This window comes from Pleurodeles waltl, chromosome 11 (genome assembly GCF_031143425.1).
Source record: "Pleurodeles waltl isolate 20211129_DDA chromosome 11, aPleWal1.hap1.20221129, whole genome shotgun sequence".
NCBI classification, from domain to species: domain Eukaryota; kingdom Metazoa; phylum Chordata; class Amphibia; order Caudata; family Salamandridae; genus Pleurodeles; species Pleurodeles waltl.
This window is the reverse complement of record NC_090450.1, coordinates 636,710,852-636,732,730: the sequence shown is the minus strand read 5'-3', so window position 1 is coordinate 636,732,730 and position 21,879 is coordinate 636,710,852. Positions and strand designations below refer to the sequence as shown.

At 46.1% G+C, this 21,879-nt stretch overlaps 1 protein-coding gene across 4 annotated transcripts in view; it reads left to right on the top strand.

Annotated features, from left to right (window-relative positions):
* Positions 1-5,627: 5,627 nt before the first annotated feature.
* Positions 5,628-21,879, top strand: part of EBF2 (EBF transcription factor 2) — a 193,842-nt gene continuing 177,590 nt past the window's right edge. For 2 of the 4 annotated variants that reach the window (XM_069214151.1, XM_069214153.1), the window contains exons 1-5: positions 5,911-6,177; positions 17,469-17,625; positions 19,157-19,220; positions 19,664-19,719; positions 20,927-21,000. In XM_069214151.1, coding sequence (XP_069070252.1) covers positions 6,047-6,177; positions 17,469-17,625; positions 19,157-19,220; positions 19,664-19,719; positions 20,927-21,000 — 482 coding nt within the window. In that variant the 5' untranslated portion in view covers positions 5,911-6,046. Of the gene's footprint in view, positions 6,178-17,468; positions 17,626-19,156; positions 19,221-19,663; positions 19,720-20,926; positions 21,001-21,879 lie in introns of all 4 variants that reach the window. The other 2 variants (XM_069214155.1, XM_069214154.1) reach the window with 2 other exon arrangements.

Here is a 21,879-nt window from a genome sequence, read left to right as displayed (position 1 = left end):
AGGCAACATGTCTGAAAGTTTGAAAAAAAGCACAATGACGCAGCCAGCATTAACTGCAAAGGGAAGTAATCAATGTTTCTTAATATGGGATTATTCTCTGTCTTCACAACTAAAATGTAATTATCTTATGTTCGAACTGAAATTTGGTGTGTTGGCCCTACATGAAGGCAGCACCAAAAACGCCGTGCAGAGCAGGGATGGCAGTTCGGTTTGTATTTTTGTACATTCTTGAAACCTGTTGGCACAGGTTTGGGGCACTTTTTTTAATGGCAGGACAAGAGGGGGCAAGCAACTAAGGAATAGAGAGTGGAGGGTGGATGGTGCAAGCAGCTACAGAGGAGGGGTGCTCTGGACAAGCAAAAGCTCTGGATGAGGGTTAGGAGGGCAGGTCAAGCAATAATGCAGGAGTTTGGTGGGAGGAAATTGGTGAAAGTAAATGAAAAAAAGTACCTACAATTGGCGTACAGTGTAAGGCCCTACCTGAGGGGACACAGCCTTTATCTTGCAGCCTTTATTATGCAGAAACTTTACTATGTAGCCTATGCCATGCAGCTAGGTGCCATGAAGATGTCTACCTTTACCATGATGGTGACTTGAGTGCCCCGGGTGGGTTGAAGTAAAGGGATGTCGGGGTGACTTGAGCATTAAGGGGTGGGTAGAGGTACAGGGAGATAAGGGTGACTTGAGGGTTCAGGAGTGGGTAGTGGTAAGGGGAGGAGAGGGTGACTGAAGGGTTAAGCAGTGAGTAGATGTAAATGGAGGTGAGGCTGATGTGAGAGTTCAGGGGTGGGCAGAGGTAAATGAGTTGAAGGTGATTTGAGGATTCGGGGTGGGTGGGTGGAGGTAAGGGTGACTTGAGCCTCCCTTTACCTCTACCCACTTCAGTGGTAGGTACAGGTAAAGGGAGGAGAGGGTGACTTTAACATTCAGGGAGGACAGAGGTAAAGGGAGTTGAGAGCAACTTGAGGGTTCAGTCTTGGGCAGAGGAAAAGGAGGTGAGGATGACTTGAGGATGACGTGAGGGTTCCGGGATGGCTAGACATAAAAGGAGGAGAGGGTGACTCTGAGGACCCAGGGGTGGGTAGAGATAAAGTGAGGTGAGGTTGACATTAGGGTTCATGGGTAGGTAGAGGTAAAGGGATGTGAGGATGACTTGAGGGTTTGGGAAGAGGAAAAGGGAGGTAAAGGTGTCTTGAGGGTTATGGGGTGGGTAGAGGTAAAGGGAGTTGAAGATGAATTTAGGGTTCAGGGGTTAGTAGAGTTAAAGGGAGGTAAGAGTAAATTTAGGGTTCAGTGGTGGGTAGAGGTAAGGAGAAGTAGGAGTGATTTTAGGGTGTTGGGGTGGTTAGCAGTAAAGGTGAAACATAAACCTTTTCAAAATGCTGCATCTTTGATGATGAACAAAACACCCTCTAAAGTATAGAACAGGTAACCGAGAAATAAGTAAATGTGACACAGTGGCAAATGTTAATTCATAACAACACATATAGTATGGCAATAGTCTTAAAGGAAAGGAGTATGCTTACAGCTTTATCATCAATAAAAGTGACAAGCTGCCAAAACGTATGTTTCAGAAATTGTTTACTTGCCACAAACATTTTGGAACTAAAAATCAAGTGTACCGTGTGATCAGCTTTATGGCATTAGTCAATGATTTGTTGCTTACGTTGGAGACCCCCTAAATTTATGAACAGATTTTTGCATCCTCTGAATCAGATCTGTCCACTCAGTCACTCAGTCAAAAAATCTTTATTTGGATCTTTTGTAGATATCCATAAAAGAGCAGATATACAAAGTTAACTAATAATTTAAAAAGATGAAACATCAATAAATAGCAATAGAATATATGCGTAAAATGATCAGTACAGTAATGGGAACCTCTTAAAAGTTTGCAAATCTGATCTGATAGTCATTAGGTTATCTAAAATATTTTTGCAGAGCTGTGCAATTTATAGCAAAAGTGCTGAACAATTAGAATCAAGATTTTTCCTTTCTTATATTGCTGCAACAATAAAGCGCTAAATAACCATACAAATCATATCAGACTGAAGTAACTGCAGATGAAGGAATAGCTTCCTTACATCTCCTGATATTTAATGATTTCAGAAGTGGCATTAAAAAAACCTTCCTCTGCTCTTTGTACAGCTTACAAAATAAAAACATGTGCATTTATGATTGTTCTGAACGCATATCACATAGACAGGGTATTAGGTACCTATTGCGGTACCCCTTAGAGGGATAAGACACTAAAAAATGGGCCAAATAAAGACACCCTTGCTTCTCCCCCACATACTTTTCTCTAATCAGGTGGAGGTTCAAACATTGGTCGACTGTCTCCACCGCCTTCCTGAAGCCAAACTGAGACTTAGAAATGATGTTGTTGTCAAGAGCTGAGGCTTCCTAATGGTCCAGGAGGATTCTCCCAAAAATCTTTGCGGTGGCGTCAATTAGAGACATTGGACGATAACATGCAGCGTCGCTCCGGTCTCCCTTCTTAAAAATCGGAACAATAATGGCACTAAACCATGATGGAGGGGGGACAGAGGTTGATGCAGCTCTGAAAATGTTTAACAAAATTGGTGCTCAAAGATCAATATTATACTTAAAAAGATCAGCTGGCACACCATCTGGGCCTCGTGCCTTATCTGGCAGTGAGCCCTTAATAGCTAGTATGACATCGTTCAGGTGAATATCCAATTCCTCAATGCCAAGCATACCAAAGGCATTTATATCAGTCATTTTGCAATCATCCGGACAACCATCATACAGCTTGGTAAAATTACTGACCCATCTCTGCTCTGTGATGTATACCTCGACACCTTTGTTTGTATCAGAGCTGAAAAAGGGGGTATTAATAACTTTCCAGAATTGTGCCCCATCATTAATATCTAAGGCAATGGTCAATTTCTCCCATGCCTCTTCTCTAATCACTTTCTTCCTAGCTGAGACTGCCTTCTTGTACTGAGCCCTGCACCTCATGACCTCTGATCTGTTTCTAGGAGTGGATTTTAATGCCCATATGAGATTTGAATGAGCAAGAGTGGTTGATTTATCGAACAACTTTACAAGTTTGATTTTGGGAGATTGGGTAGGTAGAGTTAGATGTGCCCTAACTGCCATGCAGATGTTTGTGAAAGCTCCCAGGACCTGGGACAGTGGTAACTCAGTGTTTAGGCAGGTTCAAAGGTGTCCAGGTTTTTGCCCACAGCCCTCTGTTCACTCATAAATGTAAGTCACCACTAAATGTGTATATCAGGGTGAAGAACGTGTGTGATGGAATGAGTACAGAGGAGGGATGGAAGGGAGGATTCGCCAGTGCCATAACCAACTGATGGCAGCAGACCAACTCAGAGAGGCATGCTCCATCCATTAAGAAAGTACTTGAATGACCTGACAGAGAGGGATCCAGAGAATCTTGCTGTGTTGGCTGACAAATGGTTAGCAAATTGCAGGAACAAGGAGCTGGAGCAGCATGCCTCCAAGTCAAACGAGGAGAAGCGCTCCAAGCAGAATTGTTCCAAAAGGAAGGAAATGTAACAATGTTTCTCATAGGTCCCAGCCTGGAGAGAAGCCTACGGTGAACTGGCATCTCAGTCAGAAAGACAAAGAAGAAGGAGGGAAGGAGACCCCTTCTTTGTCTTAGGGGATGTGCGGTTTTAAGTGCCACCTGAATGGGAATTTCAAGACGGATTGCCCAATGGAAGAGCATCATTGATAAAGCAGCATGCTATTGGTAGGGATAAGCACCATTGAGAGGCCTATGGCACTCAACCAAGCCATTGTAGACATCAGGGAAGGGGACCCAGACGTTCTTGAGTGAATTCATCCAAGTGTCAGGGTGGTTGTCCAACTGAGGAAAGTTCTCACTCTGAGAGATAATGGAGCTAAGAGAACTACGTTTGGGAGGTCATATCTGAAACCTGAGAAAACTCTCAGCTGTACTATTGGTGAGAATGTGTGGGGAGAGGATGTAGAGTAATGGCCAGAGTGGCCATCTTTGGAGCTGGGGAACCAGGTTCAAGTCTTAACGTCAGCTCAACATCTTACTATTCTAGGCAAATCACTTACCCTCCCTTTGCCAAAAAAAAATGAATATGTCCTAGTGTAATGTAATTGGTGCTTATGAAAGCACTCCAGTAAATTTAAGTCTGCAATATATAAAAACTTAAAAAATGTCAGTGGCCTGGTAGGCAGTGAAGATGATAAGAAGAATCCACTTGCCGTTTGAACTAGACATTAAGCAAAATGAACCAGGTTGACATTGAGGTGGGAGAGAAACAAGGTGCTAGGTGCCTGCTGGGAACTACTTTATTGAACCAGGCCCAAAGGCCTACTTGGCCTGTACAGCATCAGCTGTGCTTACCAGGACACAGGATGCACCCCAGTCTCAGGAGGAGTCTTCTGTCAGTAGTGGAGTGGACAAGAATGGCAGACCACTATAATGTGGACCAAAGCAATCTCTGAAAACCCACTGTTCCAGAATTAGAGATACAAGGCCCTCAGTTTTGAGCTTAATAGGAAGATAAAGCACCCGAAAACCAGCGGTAACAAGATCTGAATCTTACCATGTGTGCCAAGTAACTCCTATCCATCCTGCGACTCCCGAAAGGTCCCCAGAAGGCATGATCTACCATGGATAAGATATTAAGCCGAAATTCAATAAGTTCCACAAGAGAGGAGGGTGACAGGAGACTATTCATTGACAATATGAGTAAAGTATATAAAGAATTTAGAATCAAATGTGTAAGACAAGGATTCCAAATTTTAGCTGATAATGATGCCAATAGGATTATAGAGCTGCGTTCAGAAATGCCTTTCTGCCCGGCAAGGGTCAAAGAGGTGCTAACAGTGATTTTAAATGATTAATTGCTTTCAGTGATCCAGGGGTTGACGTTCATGTTTTACTTTGTCACATTTCTACCCCCCATGTATCAAATCTTGAACGGAATGTATTACTGTTAACTATGTGCGAAATGTTAAACATTATTGACACTACTACATTTCCTGGCAGTTTTTTCTTTGGGATTGCCTTCGTATTACATAATTGATATCTAGTGCATGCTTAACGTTATTGTACTAAAAATGCAAATGTACATTTATATACTACTGTTTTATTAATCTTCCATAATGAGTTTAATCATACCTCGCGGATTTTGTACAAACCCGCGTTTCTATGCATCCTTTTTGGAATGCAGATCAATCCAAGTAGGACGCGTACAAATTCGGTTGGGAGCTGAGGTCCTCTGTCTATGTCGATCACAAAAACACACACTCAACGCTTGGTCGCCCTGCCTGCTGGTACTTGTAGATGGATGCAACACGCCCCCTCGGTGCTTGTTTTCACGAGCTCGCGCTGATGAGACGCTGTTCGCGTGCCTGTATCCCCGCCCCCTGCCTATCAATGCTGTTTTCTGTTCCACATACAGTTGGGAGGGGGTCTCGATATGCCTATCAGGAACGCCCTGTCTCCTGCATGCTAAAGAAGAACTCCCGACGTAGCCCCTCCTCTGCCTATCAAGACAGCTCCCTCACAGGCATGCAAATAAGGCGCTCCTAATATGGCCTTGGTCGCGCCCCCTCCTGGCAACAGCTCATTCATGGGGAATAGCTGGCTTCCCGGCGCCCCTGAGTCCAGTGCAAGCAGCTCCAGCGCCTGCAACAAGACAGCCTGCTCGGAGAGGCCCCTGATACCCACAGCTGCAGCGCTCAGAGCAGGACCCTGCTTGCCAGGATGAAGACAACCACAGCAGGAGAATAACGCCCCACTGGACAGCAGGGACTGCTGAACCCCCATAGCATACAAGGGCACCCGGTCTCCTCCTCCACAACAAGGCGTCAGAACACCACCCAGGGCACAGTGCCACCCCAGCAGAGCAAGAAATCACAATCATCGCGACTTACACAGCAAATGCTGACTCCGATCGTTCCTGTTTTGAATTAATCTTTTTAGGGGTGACTTTTTGCCTATGTGATTGTCGTGCTTTTTACCTACTTTTTTAGGGAGACTGTTCTGGTGGATTTTTTGTTAGTCGTGTTTTTTACATAAATGTTTGGGATCCAGGACACTCTGGGAAGAGGACCCCTTCTGAAAGAGAAGCCCCTGTCGGCTGAGATGGATTCTGTCCGCTCCTGGGTCCGGAACGTGGGGGTGGTGGATGGCATCGTAGCCGCGCAGAGGTAAGCAGCGGGTGTCACTCTTCTGGGTAGAGTAATGCATGCATGTGGGCTGAATGTGATGCAGATCGGTTCACGTTTGCGGTGCACACGACGTATACAACCCAGCCCCCCCCCCCCCCCCCCCCCACACACACACACACACCGTCCCCCACCCCGGAGAATGGTTAGAAACGAGTGCTGCGTTTTAAGACCATCTTTTATTGCCAAACCGAAGGTTATGGTCACGTGACCCCGTAGTATGTCCAGTCCGTTTGCACACGTGACATGGACTACTGGAAATGTCATTACATTCCGTTATCCATCCAACTACATGCGTGTACATGAACGTTAATCCTTGTTTCAGTAACTTATGCTGTAGTTTAAAGTACTTCTAAGATCTCCCCATTTGACATATAATGGAACTGTTCCGCAGTGACATAAAGTAATTAGAAGGGGATCACATAATTGGGTGGAGGGAGCAGGATTAAACTCCAGGTTTGGGTTCAGGTGACCTTCCCTGGTGTTAGCAGTCACATGGCGTTCACTGGATCGTGGACTTTTTGAGACTGTTCGCATCAGTGCAAACTTCACCCGGGTTTAGATTGCTTCTGGGGGAACAAGAGAGGCGCAGTCCAGCAGCTCGGGCTTCCACGACCCCTCCCGTGTCACTGCCGGGTGACAGGCCGGCCCTGTGGGTGGTTGGGTATGGGAGGGGGTGCAGTCATTCCTGGTAGGGCTGCTGGCTGAGAGGCAGATGTTGCCTAGTCTGGGAACAAAAGGCCGGAGCTGTTCACTTATCTGAAAGGCATCCCTTCACTCCGAGCGATCTGTGCTGGAGCAATGACGAGACGGGGCGATCGGTTTGGGGGAAGTGCACCCCTTTCACGGGCTGTGTGGGGTGGGCGCATTGTCTGTGTGTATTGGGCAATGTGACGGCTCCAGGGCTGCGTGGAGTGCGGTCTCCCATCTTGGCGTAGCAAGTTTGCCATAGACCCTCGTACAAGCAAGCAAAATGCACCCACGCCACAGGTTTGTCGCGAGATATATGGCGATAAAAGGGGGCCTGACATCCTTGGGCCCGGGTGACACTGCACCTGCTGCACTATCGCTAGCTTGGTCTCAGTGTGTTTGAGGATGCGGCCGTCTGTCTCAGTGCTGTGTGTGATGCTGTGTTTGCGGGGTTGTGACCTCAGTGGTGTTTAGAGTGTAGCGTCCCGGGGGCTGTGATCTCAGTGCTGGGTGGGGTGCAGCGCTTCAGTGTGTCTTTAAGAGTGACCGTCCAGGGACTGTGAGGCGTGCATTGATACTGTTACCTCCCAGTGCTGTTTGTAGCGTTGTGTCCGCGGGGCTGCGACCTCCCAGAACGCGTGGGCTTCAGTGTCTCAGTGTGTGGGTTGCAGTGTCTCAGTGCGTCTAAGGGTGCCGTCCTTTTCCCTCGTGGGTTACAGTCTTTTTGTGTTTAGGGGACTCTTCCTCAGTTCTATGCAGTGTCTGCGGGATTGTGACCTCTCTGTGCAGTGTGGGTTGCAGTGTATCGGTGTGCTTGGGGTGGGCGTCCCTGAATGTGATTTTCAATACCTCCTGGATGTGATTCCTCAGTGCTGTGATGGTTGCAGTATCTCTGCGCGACTGCGGGTCGCCGTCCCAGTTCTGTGTGAGTTGCCGTGTCTGGGGGGATGTGACCTCTCAGTGCTGTGTGGGTTGCAGTATCTCTGTGTGTGTGTGTGGGTCGCCGTCCAATTTCTGTGTGAGTTGCCGTGTCTAAAGGGATTTGACCTCACTGCTGTGTGGGTTGCAGTGCCTATGTGCTCACGCGGGTCACCGCCCCAGTTCTGTGTGAGTAGCAGTGTCTGCAGGGAAGCGGTCTCTGGATGCTGTAGTGTCTCGGTGTGCTTGGGGTTGATGTCTGTGTGTGTTGCAGTGTTTATGTGTCTGTGCGGGTCACCGCCCCAGTCCTGTGTGAGTTGCAGTGTCTGCAGGAAAGCGGACTCTGGGTGCTGTAGTGTCTCGGTGTGCTTGGGGTGGATGTCTCTGTGTGTGGCTTGCAGTGTCTATGTTTCTGTGCGGGTCACCGTCCCAGTTCTGTGTGAGTAGCAGTGTCTGCAGGGAAGCGGACTCTGGGTGCTGTAGTGTCTCGGCGTGCTTGGGGTGGATGTCTCTGTGTGTGGCTTACAGTGTCTATGTGTCTGTGCGGGTCACCGCTCCAGTCCTGTGTGAGTTGCAGTGTCTGCAGGGAAGCGGAGTCTGGGTGCTGTATGGGCTGCAGTGCCTTGGTGTTCTTGTGTGGGCGTCCATGGGTGTGAGTTGCAGTTCCTGCGGGGTATGACCTGTAAGTTCTATGTGGGTTGCAATGTCTCGGTGTGCCAAGAGATGATGGTCTCAGTTCTGTGTGGGTTGGAATGTCTGCGGGGATGTGCCCTCTCCGCTGTATGGGTTGCAATTTTTTGGTGTGCCTTGGGGTGAGCGTCTCTGTTCTGTGTGGGTTGGAGTACCTGCTGCAATTGACCCTCCAGTCCTGTGTTGGTTGCAGTGCCTCTGTGATCCTTGGGGTGGGCGTCCTGTGCACATTGGGTTTCTGTACCAGCTGGATGTGACCTCTCAGTGTTGTGTGGTTTGCAGTGTCTCTGTGTGTCTCGGGGTCAAAGCCTCAGTTCTCTGTGAGTTGCAGGATCTGCGATGATGTGGCCTGTCGGTGCTGTGTGGGTTGCTGTGCCTCTGTGTTCCTGTATGTGGTTTGCAGTACCAGCTGGATGTGACCTTTCAGTGCTGTGTGTGTTGCAATGTTTTCGGTGTGCCTCCGGTGTACGTACATGCTGTGAGTTGCAGTACCTGCTGGACATGGCCTCTCAGTGCTTTGGGTTGCAGTGTCTCGGTGACTCTAGGAGTCATCCTTCCAAATCTGTGTGGGGTGCAGTATCCCGGTGTACCCAAGGGTGACCCTTCAAGTGCAGTGCCCCGGTGGGCCAGGGGGTTTGACCATCACAGCTCCGTGTGCTGGTGTGCGCCGTATGCATTGATTGAGTGTATGCATGGTGCGGGAGGGCAGTGGGCTGTTCCTGCCACCCCTGGGCTGTAGACGGGGTTAAGGGTCTTTCACTGACTCTATGTGTCTGGTCATCTGCCCACCCATAGTGCTGTGTGTGTGATGGGAATATTCCACTGCACTATCAGTACTGGCACGTGCAGAGCCCTCATAGCTGTGCGCACTGAATCCCCCGGTGCAGTGAGCTCTTGCACGACGGGGTATACTGGCCTGCTGTTTTTGCATGTGTTTTAGGGAAATTGCCTACTGTCGAGTTTTGTGTTGTGCTCTGGTGTTGTACGATCCTGTTGGTAGAGAGGACTTCTGTGTTCCTGGTGTTGCTGTGCGTCGGATCACTGTAAGGAGACATGCATCAGGTGTTTGTGTGTGTGTGGGGGGGGGGGGGGGAGGGGTGGGGGTCTGCGGACACAGTGGGGAGCAGTGGGCTATAGAGCATGAGGAAGTGTTCCTGGGGGTGGTACTGCCGCCCCCCCCGTCCTTGGAATGCGGCAGACAGAACGCTGTACGCTGGGTACCCCGCTATAAATTATAAGACACCCCATAGATTGGTAGGACCGCACCGATCTCAGTCTCATAATATATCACTCCGAATGAGTAGGTTTTCACCCTGAAAAAGTAGGGCTTAGTAGCTTTTGTTTTCTCAGCGACAGAAGCTGAGGCATAAGGCGATAAATGTGATTTACCAGGGTCGCAGTTTTGTGAAACTGGATTATAAAAGAATGGAACGCACAACTTCAGGTTCTAAAGGCCTCGATTTCCCAAACAAATTCGATGTGTAATCAGCATCCTACTTTTGACCAGTGTAGAAGGTCCAAGCACACACCTGGGGTTCTCGGCAGCGTAGCGGCTTAAAGGACGTCGATGCGCTTTGTGTACAATCAATTACTATTTGCAGTGATGATAAAAACACACCTTTAAAAGGAAACAAACATTTCTGTCTACCTACCGTTTCACGCTCTGGTGCTCTCCGCACATCCCTAAAAGCCTAAAAATTCGTTATGCCTTGTTAGATCATAAGGAAGGGACAACGACCAGGAATATGCAAAAGCGAGATGCGCGAACCCTAAATGACATCTATTATTTCACCCCCAACGTCAAAAAAAGTACATGTATGATAACTGTGCAGATTAAACCCACAAAACGACCATGAGTCCCCCAACACACACACACACACATGAAATCCCGGCCCCGAACTACATTATCCCACATCACGTGCGAAACTGTAAGAAACCTGGTGACGTGTAGTCACGTGTTACAGGAACTGGTGAAAAGTTCGTGGGGCGATATCTTGAACCCACACAGATTGATTATAGTGGCAATATACATTCATCGCCTATACGCGCACATAGTAGTTCTGTAAATCCCCAGCCATCACCCACAAAGCCAGAATCGGCAATATCGCCGCTAGAAGTTGCATTCACAAATATATGTTTGCAGTGGACGTTTTCTGAGAACTTTTGTGCAAGGCAGAAAACTACTAAAAAGTTTTACAAGTAAAGTTTTAGTCCGTGTTTCAGAGAGCTTCCACTTTCAGTCTTTTTATGTAAATATTAAAATGCTAAGTAGCCGTATATTTATGGTTGGTGTAGAAAAACGCAATACAAACACTTATACGTATGTGCGTGAATTGTACAATGCCATGCTGTCTGATTCAAACATTTTTCAGCGATAAATACATCAATCAATGTACCTTTTAAGTGCGGCCGTAAGGATATACATAGAAGTATGGACTGAGAGATAGAGACACAGCACCACGAGACCATGAATTTTGCGGAATGGGCGCTATAAAACATACCAAACCGCGCCATCCCATTATTCATGCTGTTGTACCCGCAATCGTCTGATTTGATGGAAGTGGCTGCCCAGAGGAGCGACACTCTGAAAGAATCTTGGGGTTCCGGTAACAACCCCCTGGAATGACAAACTTCCCAAGTGACGCACTCTGCGTGTGTCACGGGACTTGGCGCTATGTTCCGTGCCCCGTTAACCGAGGACGGCCGCGCAGGGGTGAGAGGCCGACGTCAGTTCTCCCCGCTTCAGTGCGAGGGCACAAAGCCCACGTGTGCAAGGGGCGCGGGGGCTGTATCTCCTGTGTCCAGACCCGTCAAACCGACGCAAGCGGGGGTCAATGTCTGGAAATATTCTACGGTCGGCGGTAGCACTTCAGTTTGCGGAGATTTTAAAGTAAATGCAAACACAAGCCCGTCTATAGAACACGAAATATAAGGGGCTTTTTTCCTATGCCATCTGTATATTACTTTGAAGTTAAGCATATGCATTCATTCATCCATGCACTCTGCCTATAGGTTTACAGTTTACCCCTCAAGCTGCCCTTACAAAGTTGAAAACCACACTTTCAATAAAATATAGAATGTACCGTGTATGATTGTTTAATTTTTCTGCTTATCTATTCAATCGAATAAAGTAATTTGTTGTCTACATAGAAAAAAACCTAAGCGTTATCTGAGCAACGGGTGGACCGGCAAAAGTCCCCTCGCCTCTATGCGGTTGTCGGAGAGTTTTATAGCCCCGACATAAGGTTCAAAAACTAGCGCCACCGACGATCCTTTAAATGTTCCGAACATTTGCATTTAATATTTTTCTGTTTAAATTCGAGGTTGCTCGTCGCTGTCGCGATGTTAGTTTTCAAGCTGGCGCCGACGCCACTTTTGTAAGTTACCGTTAAGATTTATTTGAAGAGGTCTTATTAAAAGGACTCAAGATCAATCATAAAAGCCAGTTTCCCCGTCTTTCTCCAAACTGTTAGTCTCAAAACCAGTGCGATTGATGTAGATATGTCTAAAGAGCGCAAGAATAAGTGTAAATGCCCACACACACACATAAATCAACCAATCCATGCGGTATTTGTAAAGCACGGCTCGTCCCCCGCGAGGGTATAGAGAGAGGCGGCGTAAAACAGAAACACACGTATTTTATTCTACATACACAAATTAACTTTAAGTTCATACCAGTGACAGTACTGTCTCAAAATGCGAAATCCCCTCCTTTTAATGAGAATATATAAAAATATACAAATATATATATATATATATATATATATATATATATATAGTGTGTGAATATAAATATATTTATACATTTTGATTGAATATATATGTTTATTTTTATATTTCTACTTTACAAAATGATTGAAGACGCCTTATAACCCTTAGGTTACTTTTTCTATGTGTAACCTAATCGTGAAATGCAATGTGTGAGGTAGTATTCAGAGTGGCCTTTGTAAAATAGTAATAAATATGGTTTCATTAGTACACTTCCTCTAACTAACATGCTATTGGGCCACATTTATTTCCAGTGCCATGAAATATATATATATATTATATATATATTAATACATATACCTTTGTTGTACTTTCCCTGTCAGACAGGTGGTGGGTATAAGTATATATCAGATCAGTGTTTGGGTAAGTGCTTCCGCACATACGTACACACAAACACACAGATGCGCTGACACACGCAAGCGCGCAGGCACCCACGTGCAAAGCTCTAGCGCACAAAACGCGGATGTGGTGCTCGTGAAAGACGCCCGAGTTCCGCTCAGTGACAACATTTATTGGTGATCTCAGCTGGACATGTCGGGATGGGGTGTCAAAACCCACTGACACTGACGCGCAGCTGGAACCTCGTGCCAGTTTGAGACTTGAGGTGTTTGTCGGGACCTGCAGAGGTGTATTAGGCTCAGTTTTTTCCTATTAATATTCTGCCAGATTCTTGTGTATTCTTTCAGGGTCCTACTTCAGGGGCGCATAGGCTCATATTCATAATATCCCCCCTGCATGCACGTTTCGGGGTTCATCAGGTAGGCAGGCGGGGGCTCAGACAGAATTATTCGCAGGTAAGTTATCGCGTAGTCGCGCGCGCGTACTCACAGCCGAAACCCGTCACTCCTGAAGGGTCTTTGAAAGATTATATTTATCTCCTGAAGGAGGTGTGTAGATATCCGTCAATACTTACAGTTATTTATTTTTTATAAAGGTCACAAATAAAGTTTTGCGGAGTCAGCAGCCCCGGATGTGTATTTGAAAGAAAAAAGTTTAGCCCTCTAACAGATGAACCTATTTGTGGCCGCATAATTCGCCACACATTTATATTTAGAAGTAATTATAGTTACATTTGTAATCATCTGCAAAGTGTGCAAGTGTAAATCTTCTGACTTTTGGGACTCACTCGGGATGTGTACTAAACAAGCATAAGTGGCCTTGCCAGTCACTAGGAACTTTATTTGCAGTTAATAAAAACCATTACAGTTATAGGATCACTGCAACAGGCATTGGCTATTCATCTGAAATTTCAGACATTCGTATAACCGTAGTAAAAGTTTAAAAGACAGGGATTAAAAACGTGTATCATCTAAAGGCTACTTTTGTGCAACTGGGTATGAAAGTGCAATTCGACAACAGCTTTCAAAGCACAAGCTGGTTACATGTGACTGTGCCACATTCCCAATTAAAAATAATCTTCGGCAATTCAAACTAATAAAACATAGGACTTTCTGTAGATAGGCAGCGATAATGTTTCTAAGTGTACAGATGGCTTGACCGACCGACAGAGAACGTTGTATTTAAATCTATATATTATAGCAAATGTGTACTCGCAGACTAGCTGTCTCCCCCAGGTGTACTCCTTCAATGTGTCCTAAGCAAAGGCCATGTGCCCCCTCCCGCCCCCGCCACAAGAGGTAGAGAAAGTGTCCGACTGGGAGATACGACGCCTTTATTTAAGTACACCTAGTATATGGCGCGTGCTCCAAGGCGTGTCCTTTCACCGCCCTAGGTGTGTGGTATCACTGGGGGTATGTACTTAGTGGAGGTGGTTTGGGACCTCAAAGAACGGTAGAGACGGGATTTGGGGCTCTCAGAAAAAGTAGACAGAATGACACATCTGTGTGTACATCCAAGCTATGTAACATGTACCCCAACATCTATTAATCCTCTTTCTAATTCTTCAAGTACGTATTTATCAGATGGTCAACCCCTTCCTCGTATAAAACGGTGTTTCGGAGTGCAGCGGTGCACAGATGAACTAAATGTGTGTGTGTGTGTGTGCGTGAGTGTATGTTTGCGTGGCTGTCTGTCTCTTGGCGCTAGATTGTGACCGTACCTGACGAAGCACGGGGGTTTAGCCTCCATCGAAAGGTAGAGACAGTGTTTGGGAGTTGAATGATGAATTGCACATATAGGAATCTCTGTGTTTACGTTCACAGAAAGCGATATATAGCCTATGCAACGCTAAGTCCATGTGTCTGGCCGAGGTGTATCACTGCCGGTGTGTACTTAGCAGAGGCGGCAGAACTTCCCTGCGGTCCCCTCCAGCTACCGACAAATAGAGATAGTACCTCTGAGTGTAGAGATTGTGGGCAGGGATCGCCGCCGCTTTGTTTACACTTCTATTTAGTATCGCATGTGCATAACATTCATCCATCCATCCATCCTGCATCTCCGCGGATGTGTCTAGCAGAGGAGGCCGGGGCCCCCGCAGACGGAGGCAGTGTTTCTGAGCGCACAGATGGGGTGCACAGATGCAGCGCCTCAAGTCAAGTTCCTCCGAACCGAAGTGACAGTAAATTACCACGAGGCAGGCTGTGACTGTTAATGTCCTTCTCTCTGAAGGTTTAATTGATAGAAAAATGACACCGCTTACGGTCCGCGCGCCCTAATGTTCACAAGCTTTCTTAGCAAAATTAAACAAAAACCGGGGGAAGGTCACCAGAGACGTCGATTTTAAACTCGACGAAAAGCCTTTCCCAGCGCTCTGTGTACAATGCTGTATTCCAGATGCATGCATTATTTAACTGGTCTTAGCCACAGAGTTGCGTCATATGAAACCGAACGAAATAAATTCATATTGTACTGTAAAACGATCCCTGAGAACATTCAGTCTAACAATTTGCGCAAGCTCGCTCGGCTACGATTATTCATACATCTATATTTGCATACATAGATATTTATGTAAAAATGTATTTCTGATGGGTGGACTGTACATTCCGAAGTCTCGAGCTGTGTGTTCCTCTAACACTTATATAAATTAGGCAGACAAGCTTTCGTGACTTCTAATTCTTTACACTGAGTTGCAGGATGTGTGGTGTGCAGGTCTCTATAGTGTCTTTATGACATGCCACATGCAGGATGTGTGATGTGAATATATGTAGGACCTGTGACGTACACGTATGTAGAATGTGTCACGTACATATCTGTAGAGTGTGTGATGTGTGTAGAATGTGTGACGTAAGGATGGGTACCTGATTATAGGTTATGCGTTACTTATACACGCCTCTGATATCTGTATCACGTACACGTCCACAGTGTGTACCTTTTTTAGGAATAATGCTGCTATGTTAAAACTTATTCTAACTTTATACCTTCTAAAATACGTATCACTTCAGTGCATGCCAGTCAAATAAGTTGTCTTTTCTGACACCTGTTCTTCCTCTCGGGTGTTGTCAGATACTGGCTTGTATCGGTTCCCCAGTGTCAGTTCATGGTTTTCCTCCCCTTGTCATCCCTGATTCTAACTCTGTCAGGAACGTATTCTCCTCTTAATGCCTGACCTTAGGGGCTCCGGCTTTGGCAGGATCATTTCCCACTTTCTTATACTGCGATGTGTTTGTTTCTCCTGATAGACTGGCCCGCCTCTCTGCCAGGCCTGCTTTCTTCTTTCTCACTGTCTGTCAAGCTTCTGTCTTTCTCTCTGTCCCAGACCCTGGTCCCTTACTCTCTGTGTCAAGTCCGTCGCATCTCTCTACCAGGCCTACTTACCTGTTTCTTCCTCTGTCCTGTCTTTGACGTATATCTCCTCTTTTTACACCGGTTGCTATGTTTCTTACAAGGCCTTGTTAACCTGTTGCTGACAGCACCGCTTTCCTGTTTCTTACTCTGTCGGGTGCCTCCTTCTCCTCTCTGTCAGAATGGTCCATTTCTGTCTCTGTCAGGCATTGGTTCCTCTGTCTCACTTGCCTGTCAGCCTGCCCCCTCTCTATCAGGCCAGCTAGCCGCTATCGGTCAATCTATGATCTCACTTCCTGTTTCTCACAGTCAGTCACGCGAACCACTCTCTGGGAGACCGGAAGCTTTTTATCAGTCCCTCATACACCTTTCCCCGTCAGATTCTAGTTTCTCTTTCTCTGCCAGGCATGTGTCCCCCTCTTTCTGCCTGGAACAGCCAGACAAGTTTCCCATTTAGGTCTCTTCCCACATATCTGCATGTCCTGGTGCTTCTTTTCAAGTGAAGCCTTGGTCCCCCTCTCTGTACACCAGGCCCGTGTTCACCTTGTTTCGCAAGACTTGTTCCTTTCGGACCTGGTCTCTTTCCTTCCACTGTCAGCCCACCATGTGCATTTCTGCCAGGCCTTCCTTCCTTGGTTCCATGCAGGCTCTTATTCGCCCTCTCTATACCAAGCCCCCTTTTCACCCCCGAGTCAGTCTCAAGTCAGCTTCTCTTCCTGCCAGCCCCCCTTGGTGTAAGGTACTTGCCACCTCTGTAACGCTCTTACTCCGATTTTGTCAGACTCCAGTTTCTTCCCTCTTTCTTTTGGGCCCCCTGTGTCAATCCCTTGCTTTTCATTTTCTGTCTGTGCAATGTTGTCACTCTCCGCACAGCTTTGGACATTCTCCGGGCTGTATCTCGCACTGAGCATGACTATGACCCCCCCACCCAGCTATGGGCTAGACCAGTGGTTCCCAACCCTTTATCATTATTGGAACCCCAGGGGCCCCCGGTCCACGAGTTGGGAACCACTGGGCTAGACACTTCCTGCTTTGCATCACTCTGTCCTCTGTGCTTACTCTCGGCACGGCTGTGCACTCTCTGGGCCCTAACGTACATCAGCGTAACTAGATCTAAATTCTCTCTGCTCACGTTGATACTCGGTGCTCACTGTTGGGCTGTGCTCGCGGCCTCTGCTTGTTCCTTTACAGTGCTCCCTGCACACCCTGCGTGCTGGATTTGCTCCCTTCCTATGCTCTGAGTTCAGTCTCATCACTGCTTCTTTCCAATTACAGGTGTGCTTTTTGTGGCGTTATAATCACCCTATGCCAACTATCTGTGCTGCTTAATGTCTGCTCTCTCTGTCTACTGTATCATGTTCAATGTCTGTGCTCTCTCGAAAACATTACTTTGTGCTCGTTCTTTGTGTCTGTTATGTCATCTTTCTGTGTTCATCCCGCACTCTCTGCGCAGCCGGTCCCCTCGCTCTGCCTTCACTTGCTACGTCCACTCTCTGTGCTCACTCTCTTGTCTCTGCCTTCCACAGCGGAGTGGCCCTCTCCAGAGCTCACTTTGAGAAGCAGCCCCCCTCCAACCTCAGGAAATCAAACTTCTTCCACTTCGTGCTCGCGCTGTACGACCGCCAGGGGCAGCCCGTGGAGATCGAGCGGACGTCCTTCGTCGACTTCGTGGAGAATGACAAGGTGAGCGCGCGCTGCTGGCGCGGGCGTGGAGGGGCGTGGCCTTCCCTGGCCAGCGTCTCGTGCATCTCCAGCAGCAGTGAGGCCTGCTGCCGGCTGCTATGTGAGCTCTCTCTACATGCCAACCGACCCGATTCAGGCAGCAGGCTTTCTATTTTTATAGCCATAAATGGCTTTATTTTGGCTGTCCTCGCCTGAAATCGCCTCGTCTTCAACAGAGGTCAATGGGAGAAAAACATTCACCCGACATTTTTTTTTAAATCTCCTACTTTCCTCTTCTGAAACGTTGGCATGACTCTCCCACTCACTGCTGCCTGTGTACCATGAATGACTGGTGCCTGCCTGCTGCCACAGGCACCGTGGACCAACATTGAGGCCTGCAAGGCGGTGTGTACCCGCACGGAAAGGAATGTACATAATGTGGTTATCAACTTCTAATATGTAAACACCAACCCTGGTAGTAACATACTTCTCTCTTTATTGTAAAGTGCTCTGTTACCCTCGGGTCAAGTTTGCGCCACAGAAAACTCTCCAAATAAAAACACACTGCACACTGAGAGCGGTACTGTTGGATGACATGAAACTTGTGTGCTAATATATTTTTTTGGTTGGGGGGGGCGCTCCAATTTGGCCTCTACTTGGGGAAAGTAAAAATTTTGAGGTACGAGGTTTGACCAGTAGTAGCTAGTACTCAGTCCTCCCAGGATGATATTTAATCAGTACTGATTAGCACTTAATGCCTGTAGAAAATATAGTTTTATTATTATTTATGTTGCTGTATTCATAGATCACTTCAGAGCTTTCAGTGAATGATAGTAATACCCACATGAACTCAACAATTGGCCTTGGTGCTTCCAAATACTTAGTACTTGGACTGATGGCGTATATCTAGCATTCACTGGCATTTAGTACGTAGAAACATGAAAGTGGCCCACATTTATTAATCTTGCTTAATACTCAACACTATCACAGATACAGCACCGACCTTATAAATTTGAAAAGCGATCTTTGGGCAAACTCAAATTAGTAGCCATTGCCCCCCAAAAATAGAATTGGCAAAGGTCAATAGGTTGGAATGTTATATTGAGTCCTGGCTATATACTTCTAAAAGTCTGCAGCAGTGTAAAAACAAAACCAACAAGTGATTGCTTTCTGTTTGTATACAAATCATCCATGAGATACGTATTTTAATGTGTGATGCTTTAGTGTACTGATGAGATGTAAAGTAGTCCCTCGTACAATGCAATGCAAACAGTTGGTTGAAGGCAGAATGAATAACCAATCAATAGCATGCCATGAGAGAGTAATACTCCTCTGGATGGGGGCCAAAGCCACTCTATATATATTTTACACAATTGGTAACAGTAGTTCCTATGCTTTTCTGCGGTGTCAAGCCCGACCTAAAATGACTCATGACAGCAGATCTTCAATAGATACCTAGATGAGTTGGCAGCCCTCTGCTTTGGAGCATTTGCAAAAATCTCAATCTGCCTGAAACTTTTACTACAAATTGACGTCTTCTTCTCGTTCCCAGGAGCAGCCCAATGAGAAAACCAATAATGGTACTCACTACAAGTTGCAACTCCTGTACAGCAACGGTGAGTGCGCGCACATGCGTGTATGTTATTTGTGTGTGAGTGGTGACAGGCAATGTACTACACAGGATGAACTGGACACACCAGTACTTAATGTTCGCAGGGGTTGTAGGTAGTGGTCATCAGCACTCATTTTTGAGGACCATGACTTATTTTTCATCATCACTCGGCCCCACAGCAAGAAAGAGGTAGGCATAAAAGTGAGAAAAAGGGAGGACGAGAAGTGAGAAAGCAGGAATGAATGAACATGCAAGATTGAGATAAAGCGATACCAAGTCTAGGGTGTGGAAGAAAGAGGCATGAGGTGAAGTCAGTAATAGATAACCTTGATATTCAGTAACACTGACTTTCAGCTGCACCGGCGATGTTTGTGTATATGGGATTTGGCGGCTTTCTTCCATTCCACAATCTGATAATGTGTCTTGCCTTCTCTTTGCTCTCCTCAGGTGTCAGAACTGAACAGGACCTCTTTGTCAGGCTTATCGATTCAGTCACAAAACAGGTACAGAGCATTCTTCAATGGGACTTCTTACGGGGTTGGGGGTCAGAGTTTGGTTCATTAGTGCACTTCTCATTTCACAGGTAGGTAGGGGTACTTGCCTTAGGAACTGTCAAGACCTGTGCATATCCCTTCTGTCCTTCTCATAATAATGCCACAAACAGTGGATTTAATAATAATGCATAGCTGGCTAATAAAACCACAGGTTGACTTTGACTTGAATCGTGCATATGGATTAATTTGTGATACTCTGTGGTGTAACACAAAATGCCGGGTCCCCCCTGCATCCTGTGTTGAGGGGCCACTGCCTCTCCCACGTCACAGATAATCATAGTCCTGACCCTGATGGGTGAAGGCCCCTGCACTGCAGAGGCTGAAGGGGCCTGCATAACACCACTGGTCATACCTCATTGAGCAGTCTTCCAGTGGTGCCAGTCCACGAAATGTCAATCAGTGTCACCTCATAACTTCTTACTTCTATACGAGATCCCGAACCAGATGCATGTCACAATCTCAACAAAATTACATTGACTGACCAGTAAAGTGCCCTGCCCACTGGACCGACCATGGTACCAGTACTAATCAGTCCAGTAAAGACAGTGGATGTGGCTGAAGAGGTGCAACTATTGCAAGCTACCATTTCTTCTACATTTAGAGGATGCCATGAAAAGTTGAAGAATAACGGGAGGAAATATTGGTGCCACTAGTCATGCAAGACATCTCCTCTGTCAGCAAAAGGCTTCCAGAACATTTTCTAGTAATAATTCTGAAGTGTACAGTTAAACCTTGACGTAGTTTCTGCAAATATTTGTACTAGTGCTGATGAATGGAAAATATGGCAAGTAAACCAATTGCTGGCCACTTATGTCAGTAAGGCCTTGCTCCTTTATGCCCCCACGGAAGTATGATCTCGTCCTACCCTTGCTTTGTCAGGGCAAAGTTTCAAACTTCAATACTAGTATTTTGGAGCTAGGTAATGACAGGCTAACTAAGGGCAAGTCGTGGTAGTGGTCATCGTCAGCTCATGTAATGGTGTTAGAAGTGGGGGTTTACATCACAATTGGTCCTTACCACTTCTCAAAATGGCTTCCCTATCATCTAAATGCCATGTATACAGCTCAATGTTCTATGTTTGAGTTGTATAGTTATTAATTTATACAACATATAATTACAGATTTTAACTTGGGTTTTCTTACTTACACTTTCACAGCCCATTACCTACGAGGGGCAGAACAAGAATCCAGAAATGTGTAGGGTATTACTTACCCACGAGGTCATGTGCAGGTAAGAACCATCACAGTACATATTATGTGTGATATATCCTTTTGGACCCCCAGAGAATATACTATGTCTCTCAGACGCTTGAAAAACCCTCAAGGTACATACTATATCTGATGTATGTGGTGAAAACCCCAAAAGAGAACACATTGTGCATGATATATCCGTTAAAGAACTTGAGATTACATGCTATGTAGGATGTATGCTTTAAGAACCCACAGAGTGCATGCTGTTTCTGATACATATGCTGTAAGAACCCTCGGAGTACATGCTATGTCTGCTATATGTCGAAGGAACCCTCCTAGTGAATACTGTGTTGATAGTATGCTATAAGAATCCTCAGAGTACACATTCTATTTGACATAGGCTTTAAATACCCCAGAGTACATTCTATGTCTGAAATATTCCACAAAACCCAGGCTACATACTATATTTCATGTATCCCATATGTACTATCAGGGTACATACTATGCTTGATATATGGTGTAAAAACCCTCAGAGTAGATACTCCATCTGATGTATGATGTAGGAACCTTCAGAGTATACATTGTGTCTTTTATGTGTTGAAATAAACCTGAGGGTGAGCACTATGTTCTATATAATATCCTGTAAGAACCCCTCGGAGTGCATACTACATCTAATATATCTTGTAAGAACTTTCAGAGTACATACTATGTCTAATATATGCTTAACTAGCCCCAGAGAGCATAATCCTTCTGGTGTACGTTGTAGAAACCCTCGGAGTTCACACTGTGAATTGTATATGTTGTAAGAACCGCTAATGAGTACTGTGTCTGATTTAATAGGTCTGATATAATAGTCTATAAGACCCCTCAGGCTACATACTATATCTGATGTATCCTGGAAGAACTATGGGGATACATA